The 25,218-nt window shown below is 39.1% G+C and overlaps 2 protein-coding genes across 2 annotated transcripts; one reads left to right on the top strand and one right to left on the bottom strand.

The window, feature by feature from the left end:
* Positions 1–5,629: 5,629 nt before the first annotated feature.
* Positions 5,630–15,459, top strand: LOC139662436 (heterogeneous nuclear ribonucleoprotein C). The gene is given in 11 exon segments (XM_071541132.1): positions 5,630–5,768; positions 8,153–8,320; positions 10,346–10,611; positions 10,734–10,806; positions 11,216–11,218; positions 11,475–11,525; positions 12,113–12,285; positions 13,486–13,599; positions 14,051–14,121; positions 14,124–14,216; positions 14,761–15,459. Coding segments are annotated over 10 exon segments (957 nt in total). The 5' UTR covers positions 5,630–5,768; positions 8,153–8,315; the 3' UTR covers positions 14,869–15,459.
* Positions 15,460–17,410: 1,951 nt separating this feature from the next.
* LOC139662433 (putative ferric-chelate reductase 1) lies at positions 17,411–25,218 on the bottom strand. The gene is made up of 7 exons (XM_071541126.1): positions 25,037–25,218; positions 23,796–23,896; positions 22,553–22,759; positions 21,230–21,340; positions 19,603–19,741; positions 18,928–19,101; positions 17,411–18,113 (listed from the first exon to the last, which is right to left on the bottom strand). Exons 1-7 carry the CDS (start codon positions 25,179–25,181, stop codon positions 18,061–18,063), a joined length of 930 nt encoding a protein of 309 aa, XP_071397227.1. The 5' UTR covers positions 25,182–25,218; the 3' UTR covers positions 17,411–18,060.

The following is a 25,218-nucleotide window of genomic DNA, read 5'->3' as shown; positions in this document are numbered from 1 at the left end:
GGTTATGGGCCCGAGAGCCTGTTTTGAAAGCCAGAAATCTCAGCACCAGGCCAAGTAATCATTGAGTCATTGGTATTGATCAACAACCCTATCAACCCCCCACAGATATATTCTGATCATTTTGTGCTACGGAACAGTAAAAATCTTAATTTATGGCTGCTTTAAATGCCTCAGATATGGGGAGAAATTAGGTTAATAGTCAAATTGGCTCATTCAACACACACATGTCCCAGATCTCACCAGTGGAGCTGGATCTCTGAGCAATGGGAACACTGGCTGAAGCCTGAGAGTAAAACCATCCGAGGGTGCTTCCCCAGCATTCAGCTCCATGTCAGTGATACCATGAGACTAATGATTAAAACAAGCCTCCTCATCTGTTTGACTTCCAGTAAGCCATATTTCCACCCCCTGCACGGCTCTCTCATTCCAACTACATTACATAAATCAGCGCACTGGAGAGGAGTGGAAAGGAAGAGCCCCATAAGTAATGAGGGGAAAAATATCACTGCAGCGACCCATTTGGGTAAGAGTTCACTACAGTATATTTATTAGCCTTCCCAAATCCTTATTGCACAATCAAAACAAGTTGTTGTGTAATCCGTGTGTGCTGTGCAGCAGAGAGTAAAAATAGATCTGAGAAAACAGACTTTATGAGCTTATAAGAAGAGTAGATACGGAATTTTATCCCCCTGATTTCTATATATATCCTCTGTCCATTGCGTTTTTCCAATTATCAATAAACTTTTGACAGGCGGCATTACTGCGCATGCACATCCACCGACCAATAGTTCATTTTGATGAGTAGGCTAAAGTTGCAGTGACTTTGGGTGCTTATGCATAGCTGGCAAACTTGCAATATATATACTTTCCTAACTTTTTCCATCATGCTCCATCTCAAAATAAGTCCACCACCAGATTTTGATTAATCGAACTGGGTAATAAAAATAATAAGCGCTCCACAAATCTGCATTAAAACACTTTTCTGCAAGCTTATATATCAAAAGTACCATATAAATGTAGTGGTAACATTTGCATTATCCCTATAAGTCCGCATTAAAACATTTTCTGCAAGCTGATACATCCAAAAATACAGTGTAAATCTAACACATTTGCTGCATGGTCCTTACCGTTTTTAGCGTCCAGCCATAATTCACAGCTTGTTAATGGGGGTTTTGCATTGCGCTGAGTCCATGCGGGTTGTGCCTTTCCACTCACACACACACACACACTGCAACACACCGCGGAGCTGTCTGACGTGATCTGCTTGAAGCTACACACACTTTTCCTCTTATTGCGCAGAAGAAGCGACCCAAGTGAAGTCCCCCGCTGTAGTACAGATGGAGCCAATATGCACAATGCGGTTCACTTACAATCCCGAATGAAAAAAAAAAAAAAAAGATATGTTTCTAAGGACGTTATCGAACCCTATAGTATTTTTTATTTCTTGTGGTGTGACTATAATATTCCTATAATAATCCTATAGGGACTCAGTGTGTTTGTGATGCTCAATAGTGAGTTTATAGTGACATTATTGTACTTTATTGTATTTTTTATGTCCTATGGTATTGCTAATCCCTATAGTATTCCTATCATAGTATTCCTATAGGGATTGAGTGTGTTAGTGAGTTTTATTGTACTTGTACTTTATTGTGATTTTAATTTCTCTGGTATCTCCATACTATTCTTAATGGGGCTTAATAGTGTTTTTGTGGTACTGAATAGTGAGTTGAAGGTATTTGTGTCTCCTATATCGTTATAATACCCCTATAATATTCCTATAGGGACTTAAGAGTCTGTCTATGGTACTAAATAGTGAGTTATAGTGACTGTTGTGCTTTAGGGGATTTGTTTTATTGTAGGTATCACGCCTATAATATTCCTGTAGGGACTTCAAGTGTGTTTGTAATGCTCGATGGTGAGTTTAGAGTGAACCTATCGTGTTTTATGCCATTTTTTATCTGCAATGAAAGGGCAATATTCCTACAGGGACTTACAGTGTGTCTGTGGTACTCAATATTATAGAGTTTAAATAAATAAATATAGAGTTTATAGTGGCCCTATTGTAGCTTTGTTATACCTCTTATAGTATCACTATAACATTCCTATAATATTATAGGGACGTCTGGTGTGTCTGTGGTATTCAATAGAGGGTTTACAGTGATCCTATTGTACTTTATAGTGTTTTTGATCTCCTATGGTATCAATATAATATTCCTATATGGACTCACAGTGTTTGTGGTGCTTGGTGACTTTATAGTGACTTTATCTTATTTTATGGCATGTTCATTTCCTATGGTATCTCTGTAATATTCCTATAGGGGTGTATAGTGTGTGTGTGGTTCTCAGTAGTGAGTTTATTGTGACATTATTGTGGTATTGTGGTATTGTTTATAAGAGACGGCACTATATTCTGGAACAGCTCTATATAATTTATGCTGGGAAAACCATTCTTCATATTGTCCCCCACATCTGTGATGAACCCACCACACATTAATCTTTACAACATTTTTATTTACCTCATTACTTTGTGGTCATTCGCACTCAATGTCACTGCTGGTACTGACATTCAAAAGGTACAGGCCCTGCTTCCCACTTTGTTTTAGGCCTACCAGTCACATCAAATCTTGTATGACAGCCTGACAAGCATCTGGTCGTATTTCACATTAATAAGATTGACAAAAATACACCAAGGAGGCAAACAAACACAGGAACCTTTCATCTGTGGATGTGATTACAGTGAAGCTGTAAGTCGGAGTTATATTTCTGATTCCCAAGATGATGCACGGAGCTGTAAACAAGTCCTCTGGGATGGTGCTCAAAACAAAACCAGATGTACCAAAACAATTCACAAAAGAACACATTCTCCATGAAAATTGGGACATTGTAGGGGTTTCATCTCCTAACATAAATACAGAAAACAGCTGCTCTTGGCCTCTTCCAGTCGCCGTTCTCTCTGTCTTAATCCTCAGGTGCAATAAAAACATTAAGAAGTCTTTGGGGTTCGGTGTGAATTCAACCATGAAGCTTATGAAGCATGAAGCCAAGAGCACATAGATCTGGTTCTAGGCCTCTATAGCCCCTTTTCATATCATTTCATTGAATTCCAAGCATTTCACTGGATATGATGTGCTGATGATACCTAATGAGGCTTTCTGGAAATGGGGCCGTCATCCAAAACAGAACAGGGGGACTGCAAATTCCAATATAAACAGGGGTTGCCAACTTTTTAATGTCAAAGACCCCCAAAACGATCCGTTTTAGACTACAGACCTTCATTTGGTAAAGGATTTGTCCCAGGACCCCCATCTCTGAAGGTTTTTGTTGTCTGTCTCTAGGTGGGGAGGTAACAATGGAAACAGTGAAACCCTTGATGACAATAATCATTCTTATACATGCTTTCCTAATGGTAACTTCAAGTCCATTACATAATAGTGAATTTAAGCTATTACTCATTTTGCTTGGGACCCCATTCCCCTGGTTGTCTCTGGACTTCAGATTCACAAAACCTCCTTAGGAAAAAAAACTTCTTAACTTTAGTCTTCAGAGAAAAGTTGATAAGCTATTCAACAAAATAGTTTCCTAGATTGCGTAAAGCAAAGATCTCAAATTTGTTCTTAATTTTTAAACTTTAAGATAAGTTTCCATTTGTCTTAAATTTGTTGATAAGCCACTAAATTCATTAATTTAAAGACACATTTTATACAATTCAGTATATTTCAAAGTATTATTAGTTTTACTTAGGCCTACTGTGTCTTAGATTTCAGCTTAATGTTAGACAGAGTGCATTAATGTCAAACAGGCTTATTTAAATTACTAAAAATAAATTTCCGGTCCTTTTATGCTTGTTTACATCGCAGTTGATAGGTAGGTAAGTTTGCAAGTAAGAAACCAAAGAAGTTCTTAAGAGATTAGACTAATATCAAGAGGGATATTAGAAGGAATTGCAATTATGAGCACAAGCTTTCTTAAGAACTTCCTAAAATTTCTTCTTAGGCATCTAAAGGGCATTTTTGTGAAGCCGACCACAGTTTGGGAATCACTGCCCTATAACAAAAGGTTTAGTCCATTATTGGAGATACTGTCCCCAAAATCATATGTCATGAAAATGAAATGGAGGCAATATCATTGGGTTTTCACTTGTCCGTTTACAAACCTCTAGACTTGAATAAAGCTGATGAGAAGTGGAAGGCACAGCAGCTGCAGGTGTATCATCCTTTGTACTGCAGAAACTGCTGCAGCCTCTCTGTCTTCTGCAGACATCTGTTAGCACTGAGGACATACAATAATTAGGATTAGTATGATGTAAGTGGGATATAATCCTTTATTCTGCTTTTCATTATGTGGGAGATTGTGTTTCAGTGTGACAGGCTTACTTATTGTAAGTTTTCTCCAAATGTTATCATCAGGTTTTGGTAGCAGCACACTTGATGGTCACTGATCCTTTTAGCAATCTGCTCACAGGACTGTTTTGTTCTTGTTTTGTTTTTTTTGTTGTTTTTTTAAAATGTGACGTTTGTCAAAATATCTCTTCCCTTGCCAAATATTTTGGTTAAAACCCAATTTTACCATTGATTTATCTTCATAACAACACTGCCCTCCCGTGGCTGAAATTGGTATCGCACTCATGGTCAAGTCCTTTCCTTTATATAGGCTCATTCATGTTATGTTTAATCTTTCCAAAAATGACAATATGTTAATACAAGATGGTTCACGAATGTATTAAGGATGTTTGGTGAGAAGGTCAAAAGTACATTTTTGAAGTCATACTGAAATATATTTGCTTTATCATCTTTGTTTTTATTATTATTATTTAATTTACTAGAAGTTAAAACAATGAGAGACCAAAGAAGGATCAGAATGACTATTTTGATCAGAGATTTCACTTTCCACAGTGTTGCAGTATCTGATAATAAACATCAGATGGGGATGGACAAATTCTTACCAAACAGGAGTCCATGACATATATCTATTTAGGGGCCCTTGATATGAAAATGAATGGGAGACCCTGTTTTAGTCATCCAGTCTATCCTGTATATCATTAATACAGGATAGACTGCCATTCTAGTATTATAATTTCAACAAACTAGTGTTCAGTATTTAATCTCTAGTTTGAATAGTCTAGATCATGACAGGGAATAGATTCCATGAATCACAAATCATTTGAAAGTCATCTGTGATAAGAAATGCAGGTGCCATAGAGAAGAATATTCATTATTTAATTAATAATAATTTAATCTCTCAGTTGATTATCCTGATTTGCCCAAACAATAGAAATAAAACCACAGAATTGGGGAAAAAAAGACTGAACAGAATTTAAATAGGATCATCTAAATCAATCTATGATTTAATTTTCATCTATAGCTTACTTGTTTGTTTGTTCGTTTGTTTACTTGTTTGATTTGGTTGTAGACGACAAGGTTTGAGACAAATAAATGCACAAATTTCGAGGATTTGGTAGGCAGGACGGGCTGATTTTCAAAGCCGGAGGGTGAGCACGTTTTAAATATCACGCCACACCGGTGTTTGCGTTTTCCTTCTGGTGCATTGGTCAGTCGTAAACCCCGCTCACTCGGACGGCTGAATATTTGAAAACCAGCACCCTGACGACTACTGCGCCATCGCCAGTTACGTTAGTTAGCTTGGTGGCTAGAAGAAAGCTAGCTTGCTACTTAGCTAAGGGGGTCGGATTGCTTCTGTTCCAAAAGGACGACCTAAGTAACAATTTGAGATTTTACTGAAAGCGAGCCATTTTACTCTTAAAGGTCGTGGTGAGTATTTTGTTTCCAGACGTTTTTCCTTTTTCCTTCCTTTTCTTTGTTTTTGGATTTTGTTTTGAGTTTTTTTTTTCAACGATGCTTTTTCTATTTTGCGAGTGGAAAGAACGTAGTGTGCTGGCTAGCGATGTAGCTAGCTAGCTTGCAGCTAAGCGAACGGACATGCTCATCTCCAAACACGAACACTGATTGTGCTTTTTAGAAACACAACGTTTTGGACCGCTCGTAGTTACAGTTTTGTTTTCTTTTTTGCAAGCTTGTATGGCTATATTTTTCTAGCAGCGATTGGGGAGACCTTTCTTTAATGCAACTGATTGTTTTTGTCACGCTTTTCAGCCAGCCCACCAGCTAGCCTTAGCTAACAACGTTAGAGGCATGGCTGGTTTGGTAGTAACTGCTCCAACCTGATCCATTGTTCATTGCATTTTCTCTAATACAAAATGAGTTGTTGGATTTTGCAAGTAGATGCACTGATTAATGTTATTTTTTATGCTTTTGGGTTGGTGGTTGGCCAGCTAACGTTAAGCTAGCCGGCTTTGAGCTTTGGAGCCTAACGCAGGGCCTGTTTCACACTAGAGCCTGCTGATGGCGCTATGTTTAGTGTGGATGATTTAGATCATTTTTTAATTCCCTGATTTTGCTCAGCGAGCTGTCTTTTTGTGGAATAGATTTTTCCCATGATTTTTCCTCCCTTGAAGAGTGGTTATTTTTCTGAATTTGGGAACTTTGGACTGCCAATGGCCTCAGTATTGTTACATACAAAAATACAAATCATTAATTAAAGGCTTATGTTTCTGAAAGAGTATGATGCGTTTTATCTTGGCTGTTATTGTAACAAAGTCGAGTCACTCCTTCACCTCCCTCCCCTTGGTTGCAGGTACCATCTTGAAGCCTTAGTTGTTTCATTATTGAGACAGAAGCCTTTGTATAAATACAGTCCTTACATGTATTGGAAAGCCTAGAAAAAATTACAAACGCATCAAATGGTCAAGACTTAAACGAAAAACATATATATGAGTAGACCTGGAAGATATGGTTTCAAATAATTCTCTATTCCCTGGCAACAATCCCCCCAGACCACCATTTAGTCTACCTAAATAGCTGCCCAACTATTTTTATATGCCATATAAACGTTCCTCAACCTGAGATGAGATGGTGGCACTAACTGCAAATTGCAGTGAGTACCTTTGACATTAAGTGTATGTATGCACAATTTGAAAAAATGTTGTGGAAAATTGGCTAAAATGAAGGATATCCATGTTGGATATAAGCTTAAAAAAAAAACAGAAGTGAAGCTCATCAGACTAGACGTTTATATAGGCTAGTTGCCAAATCCTACTTCTAGATTTTATATATTCAGATCTTAGAAAACATTAACAGGTAACATAGGATATCCAATTATTGTCTGATTACTCCAAATTAAAATTCCCCCACATATCATGAGTCTCAAGTGACTGAAGGCCTATGAAAACTGGAAACAGATGGACTTGGAAAGCCTACTTTATATGAATTTGATGTTGTAAATCATAGATCTAATTTTGCTGGTTGAGTCACCATTGTTGATAGCTCAATTCACCGGCTTGGTAATGGGGAACATTTGATTTCAATTTGTTATGTTCCAAAATACATTTTCTTTTTGTCTAGAAGGATTTCAAGCTTTATGAAAGTAGTCCATGTCGGCCTAAAATGTCTTTGCTAAGTTTCATGATTTGTCAGCTTGAATTTTGGATCAATAAGATTAAGCGTCTTTCCAGTTCACGCACACTGACAATTGCGGTAGGAAGGAAGGCTCCTGTGTCAAGTGGATGCCCTGCAAACATGAGAGGGATATTTTTCTCTCAAAACATGCTCTAATCCATATTGCTTGTTGAGTCCAATTGTCTTTCTGTACAGATGGCGGTAATCGCTGCAGATAAAGATTACCCAAGGCCATAGGTCTGTTTAAATATAACATGTATTGTGGGCCAACTTAGGCCTAGCCAAAGCATTTTTCTGTCCAGTTTAGAATACGAATGTAGGCCATATGGGTTTGTTTTGCATAGATTTGTAAGTGTAAAAAGTCTCATAGTTAATATCAGTACCAGGGTTTGTTGGCCCTGTCCATGAAACTAAAGTGTGTCCAGTCACTTCCCATAGCTTATATTTAATAGTAAAAATTAGCACTTGAGTATGTGGTGCTTGCACTAAAACCTGCAGTGGGCTTAGGTTAGTGTCCCAAAACAGCTAGTTCTAGTGGAAGTCCTGCAGATGCACGCCTCTTTTTACGGAGCTGTCTTACTGTCTCAATGAATCCTGTATAGGCTACATTCCACCCAGGTAAGACTTGGTACCAGATAACCCTGTACAACCTGACTGAGGTGTGTTTTCTGTCACCTCAGTATAAATCGCGGGGGGCGAAGGTGAAGGTCAACTTTCTGAGAGTGTGCTGCTGTATTTTGCTGAGAGCACCCCCACCACCCCAAACCCCAAGACACCAGCCCAAACTGAACCCCGCCCACAGTGTCAAACTACAGACAGACGACAGACCTGCACACAGACGCTATGGAGTGAGTGATGACTATTCAACCCCCTGCCAGCGGGGGTCACTGTTGATGCCTCTACTGTTTTCACTCTAGCTATATCAGGACTCACTCCCCACTGCCTAAATGCATCTAAGCCACTGGGCTTTACTAAGTGTCTGCATCTCTTTTTCTCTCTGTTAGAGGAATGACAACATAAGCCATTTATAGGACATGATATCTATCTAAAGTAGGGCTGAACAATTAATCGTTTGGACCAGGCAACCTTACACTACCATGAAAGCAGGTATTTTTAGCCTTGATGCCCCCAGTGGAAATCAAAGCCCCAATCCAGACAGTGTTGAAGCCACGCTCTATCTGTTAAGCTACATAAAACCCTAGACTGATCAAGCTCTACGCAATAGGCCTAACTCACACAGGTTAGGCAAATTAGAATTGCCAGCATGTTGTATTTCCAAACATCACTTTGAAAAGACCTGTACACCAAGTGCTTGAAATGCTTACAGGTCCTGTCTCACACACACAGTTGGGTTGATGTTGGTAAGATGTTTTCCTCAACTTTATCTGGGCACATTTATTATTTGTTAGTTGTCATGAATTTAACATCTCCCAATGAAATGTGATATTTGTTGTTCCTGACAATTACACTGAAGCCTACTCCCAGGGTTCCCACAAAAGGTTTTTGAAAATGAATGGATGGCCTTGAAACTACTTTATTTTTTTAATTTATTTGTTTTAAATGATTGCAGCCAAATTCATCAATATGCCTCAGCTCTCTGGCCCTCTCTCTGTCCCATCATCAACACTTCACATCCTGAGGAAAACCCTATGATGGATATTTGCGTTGAGAACATCATTCTTACAATAAATGATTTGACCATGATTTCTTGACTTGACAACATCATGAGTTAAAAAATGATGCGTCTATGATGTCTAATTTTGAGTAATGTCATGTCGACAAAAGTTGTTGGAGCATATGAGTGTGCAGGATATATTCTTTGTTTTTTTTTTTACCCAAAACATTTCAATGCTAAGTCCATGAATTTCATGTAACAAGACCTTAAAAATAATTGAAAAATCCTTGAATTTGATGTCCAATTGAGGTGGGAACCCTGTTATTCAGATGCTTTTTTGTAAGCTCTTGCATGGCCTAACGTCTTTCTCACAGTGAAACTGTTTTACATGTGTTTTATTATGTTACTGTGTAGCATGCAAGATTACATTACAATGAATTAGATGAAGCCCACCTGATCAAGTGTAGTCTGTGCCTGATAACAGCAGCCATACACCTCAACTGGAATAGTTCAAGCAATAAGTCTGCCTCTACTCATTTAGGTTACATTTACTTCTTAGTCAATGCAGCAATACTTAAATTCAGCAGCAGTAAATTCCCAGAAATGATGATCATTGTGTCCACTTCTGCCTTTGGTACTTGGAAGTGGGCGAGGGTTATTCTGGTGCCAAACATACTGAATGGCCAGTATCTGTTTCAGTATGTTGTACTTTGAAATGTCTTTAATCCAGATGTTTATATTGTATTTTTATTATCTTGACATTTTATTCATCAGTGGGGGGAATTTTCAATCAGTGGGAGGGCACCGGTGTTGATTTAATGAAGGGGAAACATAGTCATGCAGCTAAACTGTCTCTGTAAATAAGGGAAGGGCTGATGGTTACTCTTCTGTAATATAACCAAGGCATTAATATGAGGGCCATTTTGGACACATGCCTCCTATTACTACAAAAAGGGTAAATCGCTGTAATGAAAAAGCGACAGCTCTCACATCAGCTGATGGCTCCCTCCTTTGTCCCCAGCGCTTACATGTTTCTGCTTTATTTTTGTATTTAATCTGTTTAGTTTTCTAGGGAAAGCTCGCTCATCATGTACGCTCTCTCCCAGCAAGCCACACTTCCAAGGGGGAACTGCCCAGTACTAACGGGTACTACAACGGCAGTAGTTCAGACGGGGGAGAGTTAGTCTTTCTGTTACTAAAACTAGGACTTGTGTTTCTGTCTCTGTCTCTCTCTCTCTCCGTTTTGTCTTCCCGCTAGTCGTTCACCCACCACCTCCAGCCTGATGGCCAGCAACGTCACCAATAAGACCGACCCCCGCTCCCTCAACTCCCGGGTCTTCATCGGCAACCTCAACACCCTGCTGGTCACCAAGGCCGACGTGGAGGCCATCTTCACCAAGTACGGCAAGATCGTGGGCTGCTCCGTCCACAAGGGCTTCGCCTTCGTTCAGTACGCCAATGAGAGGAACGCCCGCGCCGCCGTCGCCGGGGAGGACGGGCGCATGATCGTCGGACAAGTGCTCGGTAAGGATTCGGCCTCAGCTGGAATGAGAGATAGGGAAAGGCAATAAGATTCTCCAGATTTTTGGAGGGACTGTATCTAAAGTCCTGACTGTCATAACGTTCTGTGTTCTGCTCTTCGTTAGACATCAACCTGGCTGGAGAACCGAAACCACACAGGTCAAAGACCACCAAGCGCTCAGCCGGAGACATGTACAGGTCAGTCAAGATGATGATGATGATAATATCATACTACTGCTATGACTACTACTTCTACTCTTACACAGCACTTTTCAAAACAGCTTGTGCGTTCATGTGCTGATGGGAAAGCGTTGCATTCATTTTTTTGAAGATAAACTCAGATGTCCTGCAGCTAAACAATCTAATTAGATTAACTTCAATCAAGCAAATGTTAGGTTTTAGTTTGGCTAACAACAAACTTGCAATAAAGGTGCCTTTTCTTACTGTTGACTCACAAATCCTTGTTTTTTCGCCTTGTTGAGAAGGTTAAAGGTCACCATTGCGTCATAACACAGAAACCCGGGTAGCAAAATTTTCTCCAAGTTTCCGACTTGATTATCCAACTTTGGAGGGCGTTCGCGTCCATGTGAATTTTCCAAGAAGGAAGTTCGTTTTTCCAAATATCTGATAGCACATGAATGCACAAATTGTTACAAAGTGCTTTACAGACAAAGTAATATAGCAAAGTCAGCAAGGCATCAAAAATGCCAGGCATGAATTACACAAAGGTTACAGGAAAGTAAATAAGAAAATGGTTGGAAGTAAAATGTAAAAGCCCATCTGTAAAAATGTGTATTCATTTCCATCTAGGTTTCCATCTCCACATTTCTTCACACTGGTTCTTTTCTTGTTTTTCTCCTGAACAGCAGTTCCTCATTTGACCTCGACTATGACTTTCAGAGAGATTACTACGACAGGTGAGTAGAATATTTCTGTTCATCTCCTAATGCTCTTATTTGTCCCTCAGTCCTTTTTAGTGATAGAAATAAATCTACAAAGGATAAATCTATTTTTTTAAACTCAGAAACGTCATCGGGGGAACAATTTAACTCCAGTCTGTCACTCATCAGTCAATTTTTTTCTTTTAGTTCCTGAACGCTTCCTGTCCCTGAGGGTTATTTTGGTGTTTTTTGGGTGTTTTGCGCCAGCCAGTCCTCTCTGTTTGTGTCTGTATTGGAACCAAAACCCACATCATAAATTGTGAATACAAATATTAATTTCAAAATGCTGTACATCCACTTTGAAATTCATCAGTAATAATTTCAAACACGACACTATCTTCAGAAACAGAGTTTTTAAGGTGAAATCTTAAGGTGATTTTTAACTGTGACAGTAACACATCATGTGCTTTACTATCATATCATTCATTCTGTAAGAGTAGGCAGCAAATTTTTCAAATAGTAAATACCTGATTTTGGAATGAAACTCTTTATATACCTCGACTCTGTATTCCCAGCCACACAGTACTTATAACCTTCTTGTATCGATCTGTTTCTCATCCCAGAGTGTACTCGTACCCGTCCCGCGTCCCCCCTCCCCCTCCCCCCCTGTCGCGGGCCGTGATCCCCTCCAAGCGCCCGCGGGTCAGCATCAGCGGTGGCGGAGGCAGCCGGCGCACCAAGACCAGCTTCTCCTCTTCCTCCAAGAGCAGCCAGAGGACTTCGTCGTCCAGAACGAGTCAGTGTCGCATTTACCTGCTGCTCTGTGTGCAAGATGAGACGAAACGTTATTGATCCCCGAGGGGGAAACTGGGTTGTTGCAGCAGTAATATAAAAGTAGATAAAGCAGTAAATAAAGTAGAATATAATCAATTGTGGGGTTGTATAAACATGCTGCTAATAATTTCAACCTGTCATTTATGGGTGGGAAATATGGGGAAAGAGTATAGATTCATTTATATACAGATGATACTACTAGCAGTCATGATTCCATGCTTAAAGATGGATTACCAAAAATTAAATGTGTGTGTGTATAAGGGGGTTGGGAAAGCTAGACACATTTAGTTTAGTATGTGATGAAAGCTTTTTTCTTCTTTCTTTGTTTGCAGCATCTAGGCTGCTTCCACTAATTAATCATTAAAACGGTCTGAAAAGGGAAAATACAAATCCTCATATGATGTCAAAGTTCACATTTCTGTACATTTAGTTTGTGAGAGGTTATGAGTAGGGTCACAATCCTAAAAGATTATGAAACACAGTGATATAGCACTATCCTGTGCCTGTGTCTAGACCAGCCTATTATTTACATTGAATTGTATAGAGATGGTATAGAACAGTGATTCTCAACCTTTTTCATATCAAGGACCCTAATTTAGTCCACATTAGAGCCACGGACCCCCTTTTGATGAGATTTTGTCTCTTGGACCCAAATCTGAGAATATTTGTATTGTCAGATATGATTTTGTCCAGAATCCCATGACTATCTGTATTGTAGGTAGAGAGATAACAGAGAAACTATGATCAAAACATCATTCTTCTACATTCTCTATTGTGTTAACTTCTTGTAAATGGAATAATAGTGAATAATAGTCAATTTGCTGGGGACCCCCTGGAACCACCTCAAGGACCCCTGGTGGTCCCCAGACCCCATGCTGAGAACCACTGGTATAGAAGAGATGTAACCAAACCGCTTTAGTCAACCTTAATTTGGTTCTGTGTTCATTAGGCAGATGCTGTTTTTGTCTGTGGTAGCTTTAATTTCCTTATTTAGTTGTGTGCTTTGTCTCAGTCTGTCATGCCCAAGTAAAGTTCCTCATCCAGAATTCCTTTTGTGTTCTTGTTGTTTTCTCTCTCTCTCTCTCTCTCTCTCTCTCTCTCTCTCTCTCTCTCTCTCTCTCTCTCTCTCTCTCTCTCTGTCTGTCTCGCTCTCTCTCTCCAGTGAAAGTGGATGAGCTGCAGACCATCAAGCGGGAACTGTCCCAGATTAAAAGCAAGGTGGATTATCTGCTGGAGAGCCTGGAGCGCATGGAGAAGGACCACAGCAAGAAGTCAGGTAGGGTGAAAAACAAAGAAATACTCAGCCAGAGGGCGAATATTGTCTGTTGTTATGTGGAGAGGGAAGCATGTAGTGCCCCCTGCTGGTGGCATTCATCTTTGAGGGGAAAATTCCCTTTTATTTTCCCATCGACAAATACAGTCACAAACAAGCATCTGCAAGAACTTAAACCACAGCTGTATTTCAATAGATAGATACAGTAGAGTTCTTTGCAATAAACCGTTCAAACCAGTTTTGTCTTTGGCAGCCTATTAGCAATTCCAATCAATAAACGAATATTGTTTTCATACGGAAGGGGATCCCAATCATCTTTCTATCTAGGACACACTCTGCCTGTGTTGAAACTGTCAACAGAAAACCATTTTCCTCTATGAATTTCTAATCCTCATCGTTTTAAAGATTGTTTTTTTGTTTTGTTTTTTAAACCTTGTGCCCTCTCGTTCGGCAGAGGCGAAGAGTTTGAAGGCGGAGCCAGGAGAGGTGACCTCGCCCCAGCACCCCAGCACCAAGAAGGACGAGGGGATAAAGAGAGAGAGGAGAGCCAGGAGATGAACGACTCAGAAGAGGAGGAGGAGGATGAGGAAGAAGACGAGGGAGACCTGCTGGAGGAGGAGGTGAGACGAAGACTGACTTTGAGTGTTTTTGGCATTCAAATGGTTTCAGAGCTTGACCGACACGGGTTTCTGAAGGCTGATAACAATATTTTTGCATTGCAGCTGCCAATAGCTGAAATTTTGGATCATTTCCATGCCAAAAAAAATCTTAAAAATTACAAGAATTCAGTTTTTCCGCCAGAATTGTTATTCTTGTCAGGGTGGAAAAGCTTCTGAAACAGCATTTAGACCGTGTGACATTAAAACTCCATTGATGTAAAAATGATGATAATGACAACATTCACTAGCTGTGGTCAGGGAGGAGCCTCCATATTGGAGGTGGATGACACTGACTGGTTGATATTTTGATATTTAATAAAAGACCAATATCGATAAATCAGTATATTGGTCTAACACTAAAAATAATCTGTTCTGATTATTTTAGGACAATTAAATATATTTGAGCAGAGATATTGAGGTGGTTTACATATTCCAACCATGTTAATATCAATTTGGGTGCTCCTGCCTTAGACCGGCTTATACAAACGCTTTTCTGATTGTTCAGGTGAAGAGTCAAGAGCGGGAGGACGAGGAGGAAGAGGAGGAGGAGGAAGGGGAACACGTGGACGGAGACGATGACGTTGACAGTGTGAACGGCGAAGAGGACTCCTAGGCACACATACACACACACACACACACACACACAGACGGATACAGCATCCACACAGCTTCCAGTAGGAACTCGGACTCCTGTTTTAATACCCATATTGCGGATACACATGCGCAGCAAACACATGCGCACACACACACACACACACACACACACACACACACACACACACACAAGCATGGTGTACCCACACTATTGTTCCATCGTCCAACAAACCTTTTGATTTGTCCTTTTTTTTTTGTTGTTGTTTTTTTTGTTCCCCCCAGTTGTCCGGTATCACTGTAACAGGAATAACTAGCTGTAGGTTTCGATTTGTGCTTTTACTGGGCGTTCATTTGTCTTCTGTTCTCCAGAAGGCGGAAACACGGACGATTATGTTCTCAGAGACCACAGGTTGACTGACATGTCTTAATGCAACATGATGATTCAGCCACAAAAGACAGATTATGTTTTAAGTTAAACTTGTTTTCTGTTTTTTTGTTTTTTTCTAAGAAGTACGTTTGTTTGACCTTGTGTGTTCTGTATTTTCATGTCACTGTTTTTTATACTATTCAGTTTCAGTTGAACTGTAAAGGAATAAATTGCAATAAAATATTAAAATTGGATGTGGTGTTTTTGTTTCAGTGATTTCTGAAGAAATATGTGTTTACGGAACATGAAACAGATGGGACTGATGTCAGTGATGCATTATTAATTTTATAGTCAGTAACTAAACCAGTTTTACTGGCAGTTTTTAAAAAAGAGTTGCTTCCTTCTGCGTGACTGTTGCAGTAAAAAAAAGAGTACATGAGGTAGAGAACTGATGGAAAAATCCACCCCCCCCCCTGTTGATCCGTGTGACCAGAATGTGTTTTGATAAGTGACAGGTTTTTTTTTTCCTTGTCTTCACTGAAGGTAAGATTGGTGCCAGTTTTTGCATTTTGTTTGTACACAATGTTCCATCATTTTGCCCTGTGGTAGATTGTTGATTAGTTAGATTTATGTAGGTTTGTTCATTATAAAGTCCTTTGACACGTCACACATGCTTTATGATGAAGGGCTGTAGAAATAAACCAGACTTAACTTGTCAGCTCACACTGACTTGTCAGCAGCCTCAAGTTCAGAGTATTTATGAAACACCAGTAGCTCAGGAAGACTCATAATATCGTGCAAACCAAGCTTATGTTCCCACTTCACATTACAGTTTTTCTTGATTGCTAAGACACATTTCTTGAAATTATGCTCCATTTCCCAAGACTCTAAACACAAATGCATAACTGCACACTCATCTTCACAAACTTCAAAACCAAACTCTCCACTCAAAACCATGTAATCTTACATCTAAACCAAACTTTGCCTTCAGACATCACACAAAAGCCATCAAATACACACACACTACAAAGTAGCCATTACACACTGGTGAGATCAATTCAAAACACTACTGTAAAAACCTGTTACTGCAATGAATAATGGCACTTATGGTTTTCCTCCAGAACAACCTCTTTACATGATGAACACAATATAAAGACACAACACATGTATACATTTTCAACATTTTTAATTCCTCAATGTACTGTAGTAAAATAAACTGAAATTGAGTGAAAAAGTGAATGTACTGTAAAAATATGCAACTGATAAAGAACGTAGAATACAATAAAATAATTTCCATGTATTTACCAATATAAACCAATAAAAAAAAACAGTTTGTAGATAAAGAAAGAAATCACATTTATTCTGCCTCAGCATCCCAATTTGAGAATCTCATCAGAAACTATTTGTCTCCTTGCCCTTCCTCTTCCTCTTCCACCTCCTCTCCTGTGTCCTCTTCCTCTACCTTCAGGTCTTTGTGGATCCATTGTTCCAAAACAAGTGAACTGACCCATGGCCCTTTTATCTATCTATCTATCTATCTATCTATCTATCTATCTATCTATCTATCTATCTATCTATCTATGTATTTATCCTGAGGTTCTGATTGGTGTGTGAACAATTTTGACTCTTAGTGTTTGCATGGGGAATTGTGTGTTAATTGGGTTTGAGCTGTGATGACTTGAGTTAGTGAAATTGAATGCCAATGCTTTCTAAATGAGCACATGGTGCAGCCAGTGATATATGAAGGGATTTGTGTGTAGAGTTTTTCACAAAAAGTTCAACAAATGTGAATCATGTGTGAAAACAGGGGAATAGTGTTTATAGTTTTGGGAAATGGGTCTGTCTTTTGGTAGATGGCATCATGGTTTGGGATGTTTAGTTAGTAGGCCCAGTTATAGTGTGTAAGCGATCGAGAAAAACTGTAAGTAGCAAATCTAGCGACTTGCCATCTTGACTGGCTTCAGAGCCGCCTGCTAATCGCTTGGTAGAACAGACACATTACGACACATTTGATGTCCTGCATTTTGGCAATGGGGCTCATGCCAAAAAGGTTTTGTTTTTATTTTATGTATGTTTAATAACTGCAATTAATTCTCATACATTTACTGGAGGGTTGTGAAGCATCTAAAGTAGAAGTGTGAGTGGTTGCATAATGTGATGTCAGGGACGAAGCATGCTTTATTACACACACAAAACAGATTGTTTCAACTTTATTTTTCAAGAGTTGCACTGAACAGTAATAATTAGGTTACATGGGTTTTAGGAGTTGTTTGGCTTTCACATTGAAAACACATGGGAATGCCAAACAGCCATCCTCAGTGATAGCTTCAAGGTATTCCTCTAAACAATGTGGTTTTGGCTGGGTTTCCCAAAAGGCATTTTAGGTCTTAGATGCATTGGCTATTTTACAAGTCAAGGTCTATTGTCTATCAAGATGTTTGGGAAAAAGCCAGCGCAGAACTCGTTTGAACCAGATCTAGTAACAATTGCAGACATTGTTTGCAGTGCCAGATGGGTGTGGTTTGATGAACCACAGAGGATTACCAAACCTACTTTAAAATACTTCCTGTTACTGTCCAGACTTATTAGCCATAAAAAATATTTCCAAACGCTATTTGATCCAGGTCAACTGTGATCTCTTTCTCTTTGTTGCTGTTCACAACACATCTCATTTACAAACAGTATAAAGCAAAATAGATTGTTCAAAATGTCTAAATAATTTTCAATAAAAATAGAATATTTTACACATGTAGATTGTCGATACTCGGTTTTTTCTGATGCCGTAATCCAGCACATCAACTGACTTCATTGTATCCCTCTTGTCACAGTGTCCCATGGTCTCATTCAGGTCCTCAGCATGACAGACCCTGTGAGGACACTCAGCAGGACTAGCACAGCTGGTAGGGAAAGAGAAAAGAGGCACAAGATGGAAATGTTTCTTTTTTTTTGCTCTGCACTTCTATCCGTTCCTTTATGTGCTGTATATGCACCGTATATGTATATTACACCCACTATGACCTGAAAACCCTACAGTGTATTCAATCTGTCATAAGATTTTAGCACTGCAGTAACTCCACACTATCAATTCCCACAACAGCCAGTGTGGGTACAACATGAGCCTTGTCTAAAGGCCCATTCACATCTAGAACAATAACTATAAAAGATTTAAATCGTTCTAAGTAAATCGAATGTCTGTGTTCCCACGGCGACGATAACTATGAAAACATCCAAAACTATATATAACTATATTTTTGGTTCAATCACAGAAGGAATTTTTGGATGCAGAGACGACAATAAAACACTTCCAACCAATCAAATTAAAGCTGAAAGAGAGAAGGGGGCGGGACAATTCGGTAGCTCACTGCAGCTTCATTTGCTGAGGAACTGATCACAAATATCGTTGTATCATTATAGTTTATAGTTATGTTTATAGTTATCGTTCTAGATGCGAATGGGCCTTTATAGTTTATAGTTATCTTTATAGTTATCATTCTAGATGTGAATGGGCCTTTATAGTTTATAGTTATCTTTATAGTTATCGTTGTGATCGATGTGAATGGGTCTTAAGTTTCCATGAGGCAAGACGCTGAACCCCTACAGTGCCTGCTCACTCATTGCACGTCACTCTGGATAAGAGCGTCTAAAGTGTAAAAATGTAATGTCAATGTGAATGCAAATCTGGAATGTCTTGTATGACTGTGTGCTGTTTACCATGAGGCTGGAAAGCGCCGCTGCCTGCTGTAGTGTTGGCTCCAATTGTGGTGACGTTGCCGGACATTGGTGTGGTGGCGTTGCCGGGTGCTGCTGTGGGAGGGATGGTGCTGGCCGGGTCGGCCAAGTTCAGTGTGCCAGCGTCCAGGGTGACGCTGAAGGTACCGAAATTCCCTATAGAACAAAACCAACAGATTGAGCAATGGGAAATTGTACATGGTCGCATTAAGGGCTGGTGTGTCCGCCTACTGCATTTGTTGTCATTAACCCTCAAGTGAGTGATAAGGGTCAATCCGGCCCCAGGCATGTCAATTTATTATTACTTTAAGGCAATTTATTTGATCCTTCCTTCCAAAACTTTTTGACTGTTATCAGTCACCTTGTCCTCATTAAATGCATTCCATTGTTTCTCTTTTCTGCCTCAATTTGTGCTCTGGGCCATGACATATCCGTAGGGGTCATACATGACTCCAGTCAAAAACAACAAATTCTGCCTGGACTATGTGAAAAAGGAAATTTTTATAAGAATCCAGGTTTCTGTAGGGACAAGATATCAAGTGACACATGCCCACAGCAGGCTCTCCAAATGCCCTCCTGACTTGTCTTTGCCAGGGAATATCATGTTTCCAAATCAAAACGATCTTAGATACTGTGTGTTTATGTGTGTCCACTCACCGCCATTAATAGTTCCACTTCCCACTTGGACAGCGAAGGTGGTGTCTGGGCTCCTGGTGCTGGTGGCGTTGAGGTTCGGGATGGTGAACTCACACTGGATCACACTGCCGTTCACTGAGCCACGGATATCTCTCACTATCTGTAAACATAAGATAAGGTAGAGAGCAGGGGGTTGGGAAAGGGGAGGGCAGTTTTATATTTTGTATATTATATGATGATCTTGTATTATGTATACCAGAACCTTTTGAAAATTCAATAAAGAGATGTTTAAAAAAAAAAAAAAAAAAAAAACATAAGATAAGGCAAGGTAAGGTAAGATAAGATCAGATAAGTTACGATAAAACTTAAATGATTCCTGTGGGGAAATTGTTTTCCTGCAGCAAACAGCAAATAGTAATAGGATACAGAAAATATAATAAAAGCAGATTAATATGAGTAGAGTATGAACAAGAATGTAGCATAATATAGCAAAGCAAATTGTTTTAAATAACCATTTTGCAAAAAAAATCATAAAATTGAAACTGAAATGTAGCGTACGGACGTAACTTACTTTCTATCCTAAGAACTGGAATTTGGTTTGTGCCATCGGTTATTTTGTAATAGTGGGTGTTACTTTTTTCAAAATGAAATGAAACTCTTTGAGTCTCGATTAATTGCGCAAATCTTGCCACATCAAAACTAACAATTAGATCTATATGTACTACAATATGTGCAATGACTGTACCACATTACTTACACAGAATGTTTTTACATGCACATTAATATTCAGAATATGAGCCTTATCCCAGCTCAGGTTTTACTCGGGATGTGGCGTTTACATGCACCAACTCATAAACAGAATATTTGAATATCCTGAATATAAAGGGAATATTAATGTGCATGTAAACGCATTCACATATTCAGAGCTGGGAGCTGCCCAGTGCAACCACAGTCTTCTACTGAGCAGCTCTACTAGTGCAGTAGGGAGTTCAGTGCCTTGCTCAAGGGCACTGGGGCAGTAGTTATTGAGAGAGGGGAGAGTGTTACTCATTTACTTTCCCTGCCCAGATTTTCCCCAGCAGCGGTCCAGAGGTTAAAGCAGCCCTATTATTATTAAAGCAATCAAAATTTCCACGATGTACAAATATGATGAAAGATGTTTGATGAAGACATTTTTAAACTTTTATTTTGTTTGAGTGGTTGAATTTTAAGTTATTGCAGTTTCAGACTAACTGCAGTCAACACATCACAACTGGACTTAGTTCTGATTGGCTCTCCTTACTAAACAATTACTAAAATCCCTCCAATCAGACCTCATTTGAATTAGAGGAGCTGGTGTTGTCGGCCAATCAGGGTGAGGACTTAGTCTTCAAATTAATTCAATAAATACCCTTTTTAACTCCACTTCAATTATTTGCAAAACATCACAAAGATCATTATTCTTATCCTGAGCATATTTGAAAACAAAATCATGAAAACGGAATGAACCTTTAAGTGCCTTGCTCATCTTACATCTTTCTGTTTATGATCTTTGTTTCATATAACACACACAGACAAACATTCATTATGATTTAAGAATGGAGTATATCTCATAATTCATATTTATTTATCCCTATAGATGATAGTGAAGGGGAAGGGGAGGCCTCACCCTCTCTGTTGGACTGAGTGCCATGTCACCGCTGTTGTTTCTTTGCGTTGTGCGGAAGAAGAATCTGCTGTCCGAGATGTTTTGAGCGCAGATAAAAACCATGGTAATATCCTGAGGGAGAGAGAGACAGCGGGGGAAGAGGAAGAAATTACTTCCTTAAAGTAAAGACAATAGCAAATTCCATTATCATGTGCTGTCTTTGTTTGGTCAAAGGCTCAGTTTCCAGCTCTTCTTGTTTAAGGTGCGTCTATGTTCACCTATTATGATCACTGTTTATGCAGGCATTGTGCATTTATGCTTGCTTCTGCTTCCTTGTTTGCATGAAGGCTATCTGTTTCCTTGTGTGTGTGTGTGTGTGTGTGTGTGGTGTGTGTCCAGGGTTCTTACACAGGTCTGGAAAGTCTGGAAATGTATGGAAAGTGATAGAAATAGTGTAGAAATTGCACAAAAAGTTTGGAAAAGTATGGAAAGATATTGTACGGCTCTCCCGATATGAATACAACTACACATTTTTTGTAGTTTTAGACCCTTGTCATGTCAGATATTCTGGTATTTGTTGCTGTGAAGAATAATCTTCATCTATAGTGATATGGCATACAGTAAATCATACTGAACAACAAAATCTTAAAATCAAATCAAGAGATTAAGGCCTGGAAAATGTGTGGAATTTTTAAATGAAAACCAAGGCAGTAAGTAAAATATTACATTTACTCTCGTTATTGTAATAACGATTTTTGTATGTTTGTATGGCTATTAAAGTCAGTAATTTTCAGGGTGGGGAACTACCTGGAAGAGCAAATCCAGTCAGCTACAGTGCTGTACCAAGATGCATGATAACATTCATCATTTCACAGATTCCCCACTGACAAACATTAGAAACCAATAGAACTCAAGAATCCAGAGGGATATATGTTCACATTTTGATACGTTTGACCCAGTATCGCTAGCTACCAGAGTCTAGCCTAGATAGCTAGCTAGTAGCTAGCAAGCTAACTAACTTCCCCGCTAAATTCAAGCAGTTGTTGTGGTTGCTGTTCCTAAGATTGCTGCTAATTTGATAACTATTTGGTCTATCTGAAGTCCTCACTTATGTGTTGAAGTAATGCTAGTTTTATATATCTTCTACCTAGAGTTTCCCACCCCGAGTGTTCAAAATGGCCACCATGTGAAGAAGGTCAATTAGGCTAGTTTTTTTCAACAGGTACTCCCATCCCTGGTAGGAACCCTGGTGCGTGTGTGTGTGTGTGTGTGTGTGTGTGTGTGTGTGTGTGTGTATGTGTGTGTGTGTGTGTGTGTGTGTGTGTGACTGTGTGTGTGTGGTACCATGTTTGAGCTTGGAGTGAGTCCCAGAGCTATAAATCCTGTGGAGTCTCCTCGGAGCTGGACGGCCAGGTCGGTGCCGTTGGGAGCCATCGAGTTGCCGGTGTCAAAGGAGGCGAACAGACAGGTGGTGTTCGCCATGGGATCACAGTCGTCTGGAGTCTCCACACACAGCTTAGTCATTCCACAGCCTGACCGACTGATGTTCACCTGGTACACACACACACACACACACACACACACACACACACACACACACACACACATACACACACACAGACATTTAACCCCACTGGACCCCCTTGAACTAAACAATGTTCTGTTGTAAGTTCCCTGTTATATTCTACTGAGTCTTTATCATTACTTTCACTGATATGACTCGCCACTGTAGCCACATCATCATCATCATCATCATCATCATCATCATCATCACCACTGTTGTTGTTTATGATTATTATATTAAAGAGGTGATGTTTTTGTCTGTCAGCAGCATATCTCAAAAACTTATGAATGGATTTCCATGACATTTGGTGGACAGATCGGCATTATTGGGCCGAGGAACAATTGATGAGATTGCGGTGGTGATCTAGATCTTGGATTTCCCATTTCCATTTTCCACTTGATTTCAAATCCTAAGGGTGTGTTTGCAGGGTCAAGAAATCAATTTAACTTAAAATTGAAGTGATAGGAATGATAACTTTGGGTGTAACAACAAATTGGAGAATTATTCAGTGCCCTTTCTAGTGTCAGTACAAATTATGCAGGTCATTCAGCATCTAACAGTCTCCAGCAGGGTTATGAAAACACCTTTATGATCAAATACATCTAATTAACACTATTAAATGCTACTTAGAATCTGTCCAACAGAATGTTTTGCATTTAAAAAACCCCAATGGAAAACCCTGGTTTTAATTAGGTGTCACTGTCAGGAGAATTTAGCCTGCTGTTTTGATCTTTCTCTTTTGAATAGGCATGTGTCAAAAATGACTGACGTTTAATACGAGACCTGAAGCACTACAGCCAAGTGCTGGTAGTTTCAGACTGTGGCTGCTAAGGTTTTTCACTCTGACAGCCACTTTGGCAAGAAAGCAATCATTATTTTGGAGATTTTTGTCAGTTCTAAAAATCATTTTAGCTGATAAAATAGTGAAACTGCCTGTTAAGCTATGGAGTCCACCAGACACTGTGGCTGGTTTAAAGTTAGGGTTGAAGTACATTGAAAATGTTAAATTGAATGCAGTCCAACCTGTATGTTGTTGGCAAACGACAAATGAAATGTTCCATGAACACCCGGCGCTGTATAGATCATCAACGCAGCGACCAACAAGATCAATCCTCGATCCATTCCTACCAGGATGAACAGAGAAAACAGAGTAAAGATTAAAAAATCAAATAAGGGCTTATTTGCCTTTGCTTTTATCACCAATATACTGTAGTCAATGTTGAGAAACCTTAAACACTCTTGTAGACATTCACCATATTTCATATAGAATTTGTATATTCTTATATATGAAGTAAATTCGTATCTCAGTGGTGATGTATACTGATCAACAGTGGTGGAAGAAGTACTGAGATCTTTCACTTAAGTAAAAGTAGCAATACAACAATGTAAAGATACTCCATTACAAGTAAAAGTCCTGCATTCAAAATCTTACTTAAGTAAAAGTACATAAGTATTGGCAGCAAAATGTACTTAGAGTATCAAAGTAAATGTACTCATTATACATACTGTCCCCATTTAGAGAGTTATATTTTTCATAAATTATTGGAATATTAATACTGATTTATTGACATACATGTACATGTAAGCAGCATTTTAAAGTTGTCAACGTGAAGCTAATCTTAACAATTTAGCTATACTTTTGGGTAGTCTAATCTATAACAAAGCTATTTTATAGTTATTTTAGAAAGATGATCCAATGTTTTAAATATAAAATATTGATCTGAAAAGTAACTAGTAACTATAGCTGTGAAATAAATGTAATGGAGTAAAAAGTGCAATATTTCCCTCTAAAATGTACAAAGTAGCATAAAATGGAAATACTCAAGTAAAGTACAAGTACCTCAAAATTGTACTTAAGTACAGTACTTGAGTAAATGTACTTAGTTACTTTCCACCACTGCTGATCAATCAACAAATCAAGTTACTTAATGGCATAATTCATATCAGTGGAAACAGCCCCAGTCACACTATTTTCTTATAGCATCAACAACATTTCATAAGTTTAAACCTGTGGAAAGAATTCATTCAGGCTTAATTATAAGGCTTGTAGTTATAATTTTGCTAAGGAAACTCATCACATTTGGTTCTGTGCAAATTTGTTGAGTTGTAGATGTAGTTCTGTTATTAGAAATTTCTGTTATTTCTGTATCTCATAGCAGAATATTCTATAAAAACAATCCATTAATCTTGAGCAAAAACAAATTTACAGATATTAAAATGTTCTTTGATCAAGTCTCTTTTGTTCATTGTTTGACTTGACTTACCTGGGCTTTCTAAATCAGCTGTTGAGACGGATGATTTCCCTTCTGGAGTTGCTTGTGCTCCTCTGTGTGTGTGTGTGTCTGTGTGACACCGAACCTCCCCGCTGATGCTCAAGGTGATGCAGGGGGCGGAGCCTTTCTGCAGCATCCTGGAGGGGGCGGGGCTCTGTGGGATTTTCACTGAC

The sequence above is a fragment of the Centroberyx affinis genome, unplaced genomic scaffold, assembly GCF_046629955.1.
Source record: "Centroberyx affinis isolate AG114_WGS23_722 - 3 ecotype Tasmania unplaced genomic scaffold, CSIRO-AGI_Caff_v1 ptg003790l_1, whole genome shotgun sequence".
In the NCBI taxonomy this organism is placed as follows: Eukaryota; Metazoa; Chordata; class Actinopteri; order Beryciformes; family Berycidae; genus Centroberyx; species Centroberyx affinis.
Note: the sequence above shows the minus strand (reverse complement) of the source record. Positions and strands in the feature narration are given on the sequence as shown.